We start from the raw sequence: 12,671 nt of genomic DNA, 5'->3' as shown, positions 1-12,671 counted from the left end.
ATGTCAATGTTCATGGATAATGACACAAACATGTTCATGGGAAATCCCCTTTATGTCTGTTATTGCTTTAGCTGAAATTCGTCAATTCTCCAGTATGAGGTTGTGCAAAGCTTTGACGATATCCTTAACAACAACCACTCTCAATCATCCAGGACGTTCCTCATCACTGGTACTGAAGAGGCCTATTTTAAATTTGGCAACCCAGTTCTTAACTGTGGAATATGAAGGGCATTGATCCCCCAATGTCTGCAATATATTACGATGAATATCCTTTGCAGACTCTCCTAGCAAAAACAAGAATTTCATCACTCCTCTGCTCTCAGTTGCTGTGAATATCGCAGTAAACTCCGCCATTTTGTTTTCCCGCGTGCGTAGAACACTGTTGCCATAAGCAACAAACACAAAATTTTGAAAACCTATATTAGACATATAAAGTTTTCATGTGATGTAACATTCATTACCATAGAAACAAAACAAGATCAGCAGCCTCTCGTATAGGTATCAGATAATGTTCACAGATGGTACAATGTCTGGAAACTTTGCCAATCCCGAGGACTCAGGGGCACTGAACTAATGTCCACCTGTAAATAGAAAAGATTACAACCTCCAATCAATGTTGGATACTTTTGTTCAGTGAGGTGTTTATACTGTTTTACATTAGTGGTCTTACTGTATAAAATTGTTGCATATAGGCCGAGCCATATTTTCACTCTATTCCTGAAAGGGTTGAGTGGCTTGGAGAAATTGACACATGAAACGGGATGGCGTAAGGTAGTGAATGAGTGTGCTAAATGGATTTGGGGATACTAGATAGGGATGAGCGAACCTGAGGTTCTGTATTTGGTGTTCGCACCAAACACAGACTTTACAAAATATCGGAGTTTGGGTGCTTTAACACCACTCTCTGTGCTCAGGTACACTCAGTGCTCAGTTCAGTTTGAGTCACTTGCAGTGTTTGATCGGCTCTCACTAGGTTAACAAAAGCATTTATGGACGGAAACTCAAACTGTCCAATTAGTGACTTCAATTGGGGTTCAGGTCAAGTCCGGGTCCCATACTGAACTTTATCTAAAGTCCAGATGTACCCACCAAACTGAACTTCAACAGGTCCACTCATAGGTAAAACATAAAACGTATGCTCACCAGGTGCAGGTAATAGTCTTCTGTCATATTGTATAGAAACGGAGCCCACTGCCTCACCGCAGACTAGTGGTAATGCACAAGGATATTCAGTGAGCAAGGGTATCCGCCCGAAATGCGTATGCATTGCTAGATTCCACTCTACCCATATTGCATGGATTAAATAAAGAAGAAATTTCATAATATTGGAGACCCAGATTTCTTCCTTTTTTCCTTGTGCATTAGCACAGGTCCACTAATCTCTAATACTGGATATTTATAGAGAGGAGTATAGATTCAGGATGTGAGAGTATGGGGTTGTCTTGTTTCATTAAATGGGTAAAATTGCAAAGTGTTTTTAAGAAGAAGCAACTTTACAATTTCTTTCCTACTAGAAATAATCTGAGTTAACAAGAATGGAGGGATTTATAATTCCAAAGTTTATTGCTCGCTGCCAAGGTTACCGGCCATCTCAGGAGTGGGTGTTTGCAAGCTTTTTGCACTACCAATTACAGATGCAGTGCCCCTGTTCTCCTCCAATGCCGGAAAAGCCGATCTGACTCAGTTTAAAGCATCAAAGAGCAGACAGTTAGGCCAGAGGCTCAGCCATGCAATTGTCGGGAAGCAGTGCACTCCTGAAGATAAGAACACCCTTTGAAGGGAAGAAGACAAGTACAGTTCAGATGAAGGAACAACATGGCTAGAGGAGAGTGGTAGATTATGAATCTTCATCCTTCTGGAGGAAGAGAAAGGTAAGATAGGATAAAATAGTAATAAGCCCTTAGTGTCATTTCTTATTAAGAAGACTGACATTATTGACTGAGTTTTGGATACCATGCTGTATCAAGGCTCTTTTTGTACAGAAGGCACCAATTCGACCAAAATCCAGAGACTGACAGTGAGGTTAAAATAGTTAACAAGCACGGTTAGCTGCACATTAGCTAATCATATCAGCTGTTGTAGGCTGGGAAAAATGCAGGCCCACCATGGGATCCCGCATTAAAGGAATAGACCCAGCCTGGGAGGTACATGTATGTCCATGTCGTGATACGGTTTAATAGTCGTTGAAGCTGTGATCGTCTGATCATGTGTGCTTTACATGCTAGTGCATTAACTCTGCTCTGTATACCAGAAAACACAATTTGCTATGAACTCTGACCATGAGAGGATCATAATGACAGGCAGGTGACCCCCTGCTGTCATGGCAACCCATCAGCACCACATGATAATGTCACGGGAGTGCTGATGGGCAGGAGGAATGACGGTACCCTTCTGTGTTAAATGCCGCTGTCAGAGACTGACAGCCGTTTTTACCTGGTTAACAGCTGCAGATGGATCTCCGATTCACCTGCAGCTATTAGAAGCACATGAGGCTTGATTAAATCAGCTGTCATCTGCTGGGAAAAATGTGGGGTGCGAGCCAGCATCAAAAGCAGTAACATGACTTTTTACGTACTAGTACATGAAAGGTCATAAAGGGGTAATGCCCCACACAGCTCCCTGTATATAGTATGATAGCCCTTTTAGCCTCCTATATGCTGCATAATGGAGTCAATGTCTTCCTATATAATATGATGTCCCCCACAAAATCTTATCATCTTATATAGTTTATTATTGCCCCCAGTTCTCCACACATACAGTTGAAACCAGACGTTTACATACACTATCTAAATAGAAACCTCTGCATGTTTTTCTCACTATCTGATTTGAAATCAGAATAAACCTTTCCCATTTTAGGTCAGTTAGGAACCAAAATTATTTACATTTGCCAAATGCCAGAATAAGAGAGAGAATATTTTAAGGCATTTTTATTACTTTCTGCAAAGTCTGAAGTTTATATACACTAAACGGTGCTTTACACGCTACGACATCACTAGCTATAGCTAGCGATGTCATGCACGATAGCACCCGCCCCGTCGTACATGCGATATGTGGTGATCGCTGCCGTAGCGAACATTATCGCTATGGCAGCATCACATGCACATACCTTGTCAGCGACGTCGTTGTGACCGCCGAACAATCCCTCCTTCAAGGGGGAGATGCATTCAGCGTCATAGCGACGTCACTGCGGCGTCACTAAGCGGCCGGCCAATAGAAAAGGAGGGGCGGAGATGAGCGGGCCGAACATCTCGCCCACCTTCTTACTTCCTCATTGCCGGTGGGACGGAGGTAAGGAGATGTTCGTCGCTCCTGCGGTGTCACAAATAACGATGTGTGATGCCGCAGGAACGACGAACAACATAACTACTTACATTGACATGATTTTTTTGTTATTAAACGACCTCTCCAAAACAAACGATTTTTGTCTTTTTTTGCGATCATCTTAGGTCGCTCCAGCCTGTCACACGCTGTGACGTCACTATTGACGCCGGATGTGCGTCACAAACACCGTGACCCCGACGATATATCGTTAGCGATGTCGCAGCGTGTAAAGCACCCTAAAGAGTACTATGCTTTTAATCAATATGGGACAGTCCATATGATGTCATTTCTTTGGAAGCTTCTGATAGGTTTATTGGCAACATCTGAGTTAATTAGAGACAGAAATGGGGCTGTATTTTAATGCACTCCAAAATAATAGTGTAATTTGTAATTAGTGTAATTTGTGTAAAATACTGGTTACAACTATCACAATTACGACTACTGATATCTTGAATATTGTGATGGGTACATTAGATCCCATGACTTTTTATTGTCCATCACTGTGACCATATAGTGCTGTGATTGTGAGGCAGAGCAGTTGAACCACGTAGAAACAATACCTGAGATAGGAAAATCCTTAAAGCCTTCTCTGCAATACACATTAGATGACTGTTGTCCAAACAGCAGTTTTGCTGACCTTTTGTCCATAATTCATATTGGCTATTTCTCTGCTTGGCTGAATGTTCCTGTGGTTGTTCTTAGTGACCCTCTGTCAAACCTCTTTGGTGTCGGCTTTTGTCAGGTAAAGGAAAAGGATTTGCAGTCCATAATCACACATACAGGATCCGTTACTCCCCCAACAATCAATATTCTGGGGTATCCATATTCATTAGATAATTGGCCAACCGAACATTAGCATGTGCAGCCAAAAACAGCATATGGCCCCCTTCACACGTCAGTGATTCTGGTATGTATGTTGCAGTTTTTATACGTACCAGAATCATGGACATAGGCAGACTCATTAAAATCAATGAGTCTTTGCACACTTCAGTGATTTCTCACTGACGTGTTTCCGTGCAGCGTACATGCATATCTGTGTGTTCCGCACGGAGACTTATCCATTTTGTTCTGGTATCACTGATGTCCCATGGACCACACAGTGGTGTGATCTATGAAATACGTACCAGAAAAAACATGTACATTTAAAATGAAAAGCTTTTTAAACTCACCCGTTGTTATGGTGGGGCTGTCTATTTGATAAAAGATGTTAATAATTCAAATAGTCAGGGTCCACTGTGTGGAGAGATGGTATTACCGCTGCTGGGTAAATGGTAGGTACCAGAGAGCACCAGCACGGAGCACAGTATAAGATACTAGGCTATGTGTCCACAAGAGAATGTAGCTGCGAATTTTTCTGCATCAAAATCCACAGCTTTCCCACAAAATCCGCACCTTTTCAAAGGTGCGGATTTGCCGTGGATTTACCGCGGAATTGCCGCGGATTTGATGCGGATTTTGGTGCGGATTTTTTTTTTTCCCAATGTTAAAGCCAAAATCTGGTTGAAAATCCGCAACAATAATTGACATGTTGCAGATTTTTCCGGATCAAAATCCGCACGAAATCCGCTGCGGAAAAATCCACAGCGTGGGCACAGCATTTCCAAAATGCCATAGAAATGGCTGGGAAGTACCTGAGTTGCAGATTTTTGGGAAATCCGCGCATTTTCCGCAGCGTGGCTACATAGCCTTATGGTGTTAACTGTCACACCAGTAGTACTCACTAGATTAACTGACCTTTGTTACTTCTCAGTGGCGAAGCACTGGAATAAGGAGGTCACTGTTAACTTATAGCAACAACCCCAAAATAAGGATATGCAATTTAGGAGGTTACTGTTTATGTCACGGCGACTACCAAAAATATAATTTGCGAATGGAAAACCTCTGTTACCTCACAGAGGTTAATATAAATATACACAGTATAAAAATAGGGTGCTATCCGCACAACACCATGTATATTAAATGAAATCTCAGCACTAACCGTACTTAGATTGCTATAATAGTAGCAGGGGCTTGAGCTAACCGCACGGCTTGCTGCCAAATGTTTTAATTAAGAAATAATGTCTGGAACACCAATTCTGAGTCTGAACTGGGTGCAAAAACCTAAAAAATCTACACTATATGGAGAGAAGGTATGCACACCAGTGACTATGTAAGGGGAATATATGAAGCAGAAACTGCTGTGTGAATACTGACATGAAAAATCCAATAGCTATATGTAAGAATGAAAATGTGAAAAATGGAATCTGCATTACTGCCATGAACATATGAATAAAGAGAAATTTAGCTATTGAATTGATCAATGCAATAGCGCATGAATTGATCACACCAGTAGTACTCACTAGATTAACTGACCTTTGTTACTTCTCAGTGGCGAAGCACTGGAGTAAGGAGGTCACTACTATACTGTATGCATGGACATCGATGACTGAGCGGCCATGTGAGGGCTCCTGAGGCTTTTATAACTTAGTTACCGCCCACAACATGGCGGCATATATAGCCAGCCCGAGCCTCGGCCAATGGCGCCACAGAACGTCATAGTGACGTCACCTGTGACCAATGAGAAGATAACGTGTCATCGTGACATCACCCGCTACCAATGGGCGGCTGCCACGTGGTGGGCATACACAGTTCGGGTTTTCCCGCACTTAGACTAGAAAGAGTGCTAGTTCCCGGCACATGCACACCAGCACCTTTTTGGGATTTAGTCACTGAACTGTGAAAAGTTCTACCTACAGAATGTGCTGCCCCCAGATGACTAGAACGTCGCTGAAGAAGAGCAGAGGAGGAGGGAGATAAACGAGGCACGACAGTATCTTGGCTCGTAACACCCGTCTCCAACGATGCTGTCTTCAGGCGCTGCTTTCTCCTGATTCCAGGCTGGCTAATTATGCTCATACATATGCACTGCACAGCCAACCTGAAAATAGCTGCAGAGGGGAGACAGCATCGGCCGGACACAGCATCGCGGGAGACTTCAGCACCACCGACAGCAGGAGCATGAACAGGTGAGTATAAGTGCCTGATCTCCATTATTATCACGGATAGCACACAGAGATCATATGTGTGTCAAAATCATGACACACAGAGGGATATACGCACCTTTAACATGTCAGTGAAAAATGTGTGTGTTTTTAACTCACGTGTGAAAGAGGCCTAATGTGTATGAGAGGTTATGCATTACAGTACATTCATATGCAAAAAAACTAATAAAAAAATGCTAGAAAACTTAAACAAAAATAAATGTGATAATTTTGAATACAATGTTATCTTTTAATAAATCAAGACATTACATGTTTAAAAGGGTTTGTACCATCTTCATTCTTCAAGAGCACACTGCTTCCCAGCCTCCTGACGGCATTGCAGGAGTGCAGGGTCATGGAAGATGGCTGAAACCATCGAGCAAAACAGATTTACAGTAGCGCTTGCAGGATCTAAAGCAATGAGCTTGTAAGTGCTGCGCTCTTTCCCTAGGAGATCAGTCACGGCTGATAGACTGCAGAAGTACTCAGTAAAAGTGTAATATTTAAAAACCCTCCTTTCTTGAAAACTGAGATTTTTAATATCAGGCAAATCAAAAAATTCTTTATTTCTGCAAGCACTTTGCAATTTTACACACTATAGAAGCTGAAACCCTTTTAAAGAGGTTTCCAAGAGTTCTAGAAAGTTAATAAGTGAGTAATTATATTTTATTAAATACTTTATATTTCTAATTTACACTTGTCTTTCTAGGGGACAAACATAAGTTTTTTTAAAATGTCTGTTGTCACAGGCTGAGGGTCAAGTGTGGCTGGACATCTCCCCTTAAACACACATACTGGAGCATCATCTTGTCCACTGCTTCTTTCTCCTACAATCATTTGTAGCCTGTGCCATAAACATGAACCATAGGTTTAATATTAATTTTAAATTTCCAAATATCAAGAATGCATTAAAGAAAATTTGGCATGAAAATAAAAACAAAAAAAAAACGTATTCCTATTTCGTGCAGCCAGCTATCATACATAGGTATTGAGATACATTGCTATTATATACTACACATGATGTCGCTACACAAATTTGTGGCATCTGTTTATGTCAGTACAAGGACAAACACTTGAGTGTGCCAAAAAATGACTCCTTTTGTCACTTGTGCCTGCGGTTGTAGCAGAGCAAGCAGTTGGCCTTTTGGTATAAACCTGTCCTGGGGATTTTACCGGCGGCTTTCACTTATGCCACATTCACCGACTCTACAACTTCTATAACAGGTTCACTTTCCAGAAAATCCTTGTTTACAAACAAATCTAAACATAGTTTCTGTTAAGTAAATAAAAGTTAATTTTCACTGATACATTGTCTATTTTCAGTTAAATCTCTTGTGATATTAATTGAATCTACTTTTCACAACCTACTCCTTAAGAATTAAATATTTCCTTATATCCTATTAGCTTCACATAAAACTGAAACCGGGGACATCACCACTCCCAGTGACCGGATGGCATATTTACTCTTTTTCTGAGTTTCATCAGTACTCAACAATTATTAGGTTCCACAACAGATGACATCTATACATTATCTATCCATTCATCAATGTATCTCTTTCTCTCTATCTCTAGTCTATCTATTTACATCTCTTATCTATCTTTCTATCTATCTGTCCATTTCTAGTCTATTGATCTATGTATCTATCGCTTATCTATCTATCTATCTATCTATATCTATCTATCTATCTATCTATCTATCTATCTATCTATCTATCTATCTATCTATCCCTCTATCTATCTATTCATCTATCTATCTACCTATCCATCCATGTATCTATCTATCCCTCCTATCTATCTATCTATCTATCTATCTATCTATCTATCTATATATCTATCTATCTATCTATTTATCTATCCATCCCTCTATCTATCTATCTATCTAGCTATCTATTCATCTATTTATCTATCCTGTAGGCACTCTATAGATATCATAAGCACCTTCTATTCTGCTACAATGTAACAGTCCTGCCCAGCAGCTCAGATGACTGCATGCTTGCTGACATATAGTGGCTCACTCAGCTTTCCCCTGTAGTCACTTTACACTGTATATTAGATAACAAGGCAACATGTTACCCTGAGAGACACAAGCATCCTCCCTGGTGTACTGAGGAGCACTGGCAGCTGCCTGATTCTTTAGTTGCAGTGTTAAAAAGCTTCTGTTCGTATCCTCACTCCCCCTCCTCCACTCCTACATCAGCCTCAGTGTCAGCCTCAGCATCAGCAGCAGCATTGAGATAACAGTAGTGGATCTGCTGCTCACAAAGAGCTCACACCAGGCTGCTGCCTCCAGTTACGGACATCACTTCCAGTCTCCCTGATCACTTGAAAAGTTGGGGTTCAGTGGACATGTATAAGTTGGGGAGCAAAGCTCCTGCAGGCTGCCCAGACAGAAACCTCAGCATCACTTGCTCCTCTTTCTCCCAGGCTTGGTCCAGTTGAAGTGATCTGTAAGCTGCTGCTGGTTCCAGGGACGATGCAGTGTGACAGCACTAGATCCTCCTTGCACCACCTTCTGCTCCTCATCATCACCCTCCTCCCCTCCAGCTTCCTCCAGCTCCCGGCTTGTTTATAGAGCAGAGTGGGACTGGGAGGGATTGTAACCACCGGTTTAGAGCTCATCCACGTGTGTTCCACCAGTGGGGACTGGAGTTCTCGTCTAGGAGAGATGCTTCAGTAGTACCTGCATGCTTCAGCGTGAAAGATCACAGGATTGATTTGGAATATGGAAGCTGTGTTATATCTATTCTGCTTGCTTTTAGGGAACATCATGATAATCTGAAGGTCTACAGGGGTAGTGATGGACCAAGGAGGTAACCAGCATGGTTGTGTGTTTTCAGATGGGCTTGGAGTGACAGTCTTTAATACAAATGAATGATCTGGCAATTGACCTGGTGCTGCTGAATTGGATTATTGCTGAGGATTCATTGTGTGTCCCATCCAGGTGACTTGTGACTTGTCGCTGTCTTGTGCACACATTTCAGAAAAGCAATGTATTGTGAGTAACAATGAATTATTCAGCCAAACTTTCTTTTCTACAAGACACACATACACTTTGTGGCTCCTCACTACATTGACTTCATTGGATGGTCACTACGAGTGGTGGCACTGAGGTGGCAAATATTGGTTCCTTAATAACACTTGGGATTTATTGATCAGCAGAAACTATTGGCATCTTAATAGCACTTGGGATTTGTTTATTCATCATCAGAAATTGTGGATTTCCTAGAACTATTTGGTTTTTGCACCAGATTAAAAGTTTTGAGAACCTGAAACTACTGGGAAACTTTAAGTAGTGGAGTACCTTCCTTCTCTAAATTATTGAAGATCTCTGTGGATTACAGTACTCAACTCTTTCTCAGTACTTGATTACTATAATTTACAGCCATGAAGAGAAAACAGAAGAGGTTCATTCAGATGGCTTTGCTATTTACAGCTGCTTTGATTTTTCTGCCCAACATTGGCCTTTGGTCTTTGTACAAGGAAAAGCAGCTCATGAAGTCCACAGAAGGAGGAGATCAGGTAGGAAACATGAGGCATGAAGAACTTGAGAGAAGTGTGCATTGCTCTGCTGGACAGAGATACTATAGATTGTCTAAGGTCTCTCATTAGTCACTTGCAATGAGCCATTTAAAATAATTGATTTTCTCTGCAGTTGATGGGGTTAACTGATAGGCTTGATATACAGTACGATTAAAACTAATCTTGTTACTATTGGATTTTGTTCCGAAGTGTAACACACAATGAATGGTATATAGGTCAAACAGAGTTAAAGTGAAACTTGTAACATTGTAGCCAACTAGTTTTACTGGAAGTTGTTGTCACTTAGTGATTATCTTACCAATTATATAGCACAGTCAGAATCCATGTTTTTGCTCCTGATGATTGGAAGTATCCTTTACTTGGTCAATTGTTTGCTTAATTCTTAGTGTTTTAGACATGTCTGAAGTTGTATGTATAGAATATTCTAGAACCATAATCATTAGCATCAATGGTTTAGTATCCCGTCCTATTATTTTGCAGGTTCTATCAGTATGTTAACCTAGTCATTTTAACAATGAATGTCACATATTTATTTATATTGTGTCTGGACTGAGTGTAACAGATATTTTGATGGACACCAAGTTGGTATTTGTAGCAGTTTGAATCATCTAAATGGCAAGTTCTGACTTTTAAGAAAAGTTTGCAGGCAGCAGTGAGTTGGCGGGAGATATATTGTGGTGGAGTAGACAGTTTTATTATTTTATTTTGTGGAGCGGCTGATACATATACTGTAAGAATAATAATAATAATTGGGAATCCTGATATGTTTTACATTTACCTCTTTTGACAGCTATTGACTAATGTGCTTCATTCCTGTCTACATTCATTTTCCATTTTTAGATGTTATTTGTTCAGCTTATGAAACCGGAGAATTATATTATGGCATATATTAAATATGTATCTGTTCTGGCCAAATCAAGGATTCACACACAGGCCTGTTAAATATTGATAACACTTTTCATTGTGAAGCAAACTTGCAACCACAGAACTAAAGTTATGTGGCTTTAGCTGGGCTGCAAATAACCTTCATGATACACTGCTTAAATCTATAGGCTTACCTTGTGGTGTACAAACAGTATGTCCCCACGGACCAAGCTGAAATTCCACTATAACAGATCTTACGGATTTTTTGTTAAGCCAACGTTGTCTGAATAAAATAATACAGAACTCCTAACTCAACTAGACAAATCTAACAGTCAGCAAGGTCCTTTAAGGATACACTGATGATCTACAATAGTAGCATGGGGTATGAAGTATGTGTCTGTATGTAGGTTGTAAAATGGTAGAAGTTTATTTCATTTCTCACTCATGTTAGTTTTGATGGTACATTACTTGAATAGAGATGTTATGTAAATGCACTGGCGGGCAAAGGTGTAAAAGGGTCCTGTGCAAAAGCAATGAATGGGTTCTCTGCAGTCCAATAACTCATCAAAATGCACAATTATACCTACTTTAGAAGTAGAAATGGGCCCACTCACTTTTTGGGCCCTCAGTGATATGTCCACCCCTGAGTAAATGGCTTTTCACATGTATAACCCATAATAATTCATGGTGTCACTGCTGACATTAATATGTCTGTATATAAGTGTATAAAGTGAAGTTTCATGGCTTAGTCTCTTTTAATATTCAAAGACTTGAAAAACCACTCCAGTGTTTTAAAAAAAATGACGTCCGCTCCCCACAGCAACGAATGTACAATTTGGCAGGTCACAAATGAGGTGACGTGCGGCAGGAGTGGACCAGAGTGGGGCTGATACTGGGAGAAGACGGTAGCTGGAAAGTACACTAATTATATTCACGTATATGATACTTAGCAAACAAGCAAAAAAAGCAAAAATCTTCAGTAGAATAGTTCTTTAAAAATTATTCTGTCACCTTCCCTTCAAAAACAGAAAAAAACCCCACAGGTAATATATATTGCCCACATCATGAACAAGACAAATATTCCCTGTTAGTAGATTTATCTAGATATTTTCTAGCAAAGAAAAGACTGCTTTGACTGCAAGCACCAACAAGATAGCAGTGTTAAGAAAATCCCACAGAGTGACGCAAATCATTCACATTACTCATCAATATATGAAGAGAAGAGGAAGCTTAAAGGCCATTAGTAGTGATGAGCGAGCACTACCACGCTCGGGTGCTCCATACTCGTAATGATCACTTGGATACTCGTATGGTTGCAACTTGAGTACCCGAGTATAATGGAAGTCAATGGGGAACTCAAGTAGACAGGAGCGGACTTAAACATTAAAGTTTGGTGTTCATACCAGAAATAGATTTAAAAAAAACAAAACAGTATTCTAGTTTGGAGTTCGGGTGCTTTATGTGTGCAAACAACTCAAGCGAGCATTGCTGTGCTCGGATGCGCTCTGTGCTCGGCCCAGTACAAGCTGCTTGTAGTGTTTGACCAGCTGGGGGTAAAATCAGCCTTATTGGATGTAGTGTGTGCAGAAAACAAGCATGAAAACCCGCCCTCCCCTGGAGGTGTTCTGTTTGTGGCTGGCTGTATGTGGGCAGAGACCCAAACTGCCCAATCAGTGACTTCCAATTAGGTTAAGGTCAAGTTCAGGTCTACAACAGAACTTTATCTAAAGTCCGGCTGAACCCACAAAGTGTGAATTTCCATGGGTCCGCTCATCTCTAAAAGTGAATATTTTTTCAGAAGATTCCCCAGAAAAATGCTCAAGTTCCCCACTGACTTCCATTATACTTGAGTATTCAAGTTGCGCCCATCCGAGCATTAATTGCTTGATATGTGTACCGAGCACCGGAGAATACTAGTACTCCTTC

General features: G+C 40.7%; 1 protein-coding gene across 1 annotated transcript in view; it reads left to right on the top strand.

Annotated features, from left to right (window-relative positions):
* Positions 1 to 8,568: 8,568 nt before the first annotated feature.
* GALNTL6 (polypeptide N-acetylgalactosaminyltransferase like 6) overlaps positions 8,569 to 12,671 on the top strand; it is a 2,628,190-nt gene continuing 2,624,087 nt past the window's right edge. Inside the window, exon 1 of the mRNA XM_075347205.1 lies at positions 8,569 to 9,860. Coding sequence (XP_075203320.1) covers positions 9,726 to 9,860 — 135 coding nt within the window. The 5' untranslated portion in view covers positions 8,569 to 9,725. The remainder of the gene's footprint in view (positions 9,861 to 12,671) is intronic.

The sequence above is a fragment of the Anomaloglossus baeobatrachus genome, chromosome 1 (genome assembly GCF_048569485.1).
Source record: "Anomaloglossus baeobatrachus isolate aAnoBae1 chromosome 1, aAnoBae1.hap1, whole genome shotgun sequence".
NCBI lineage: Eukaryota > Metazoa > Chordata > Amphibia > Anura > Aromobatidae > Anomaloglossus > Anomaloglossus baeobatrachus.
The sequence above is the reverse complement of the archived record's forward strand: the minus strand, read 5'-3'. Positions and strand labels throughout refer to the sequence as shown.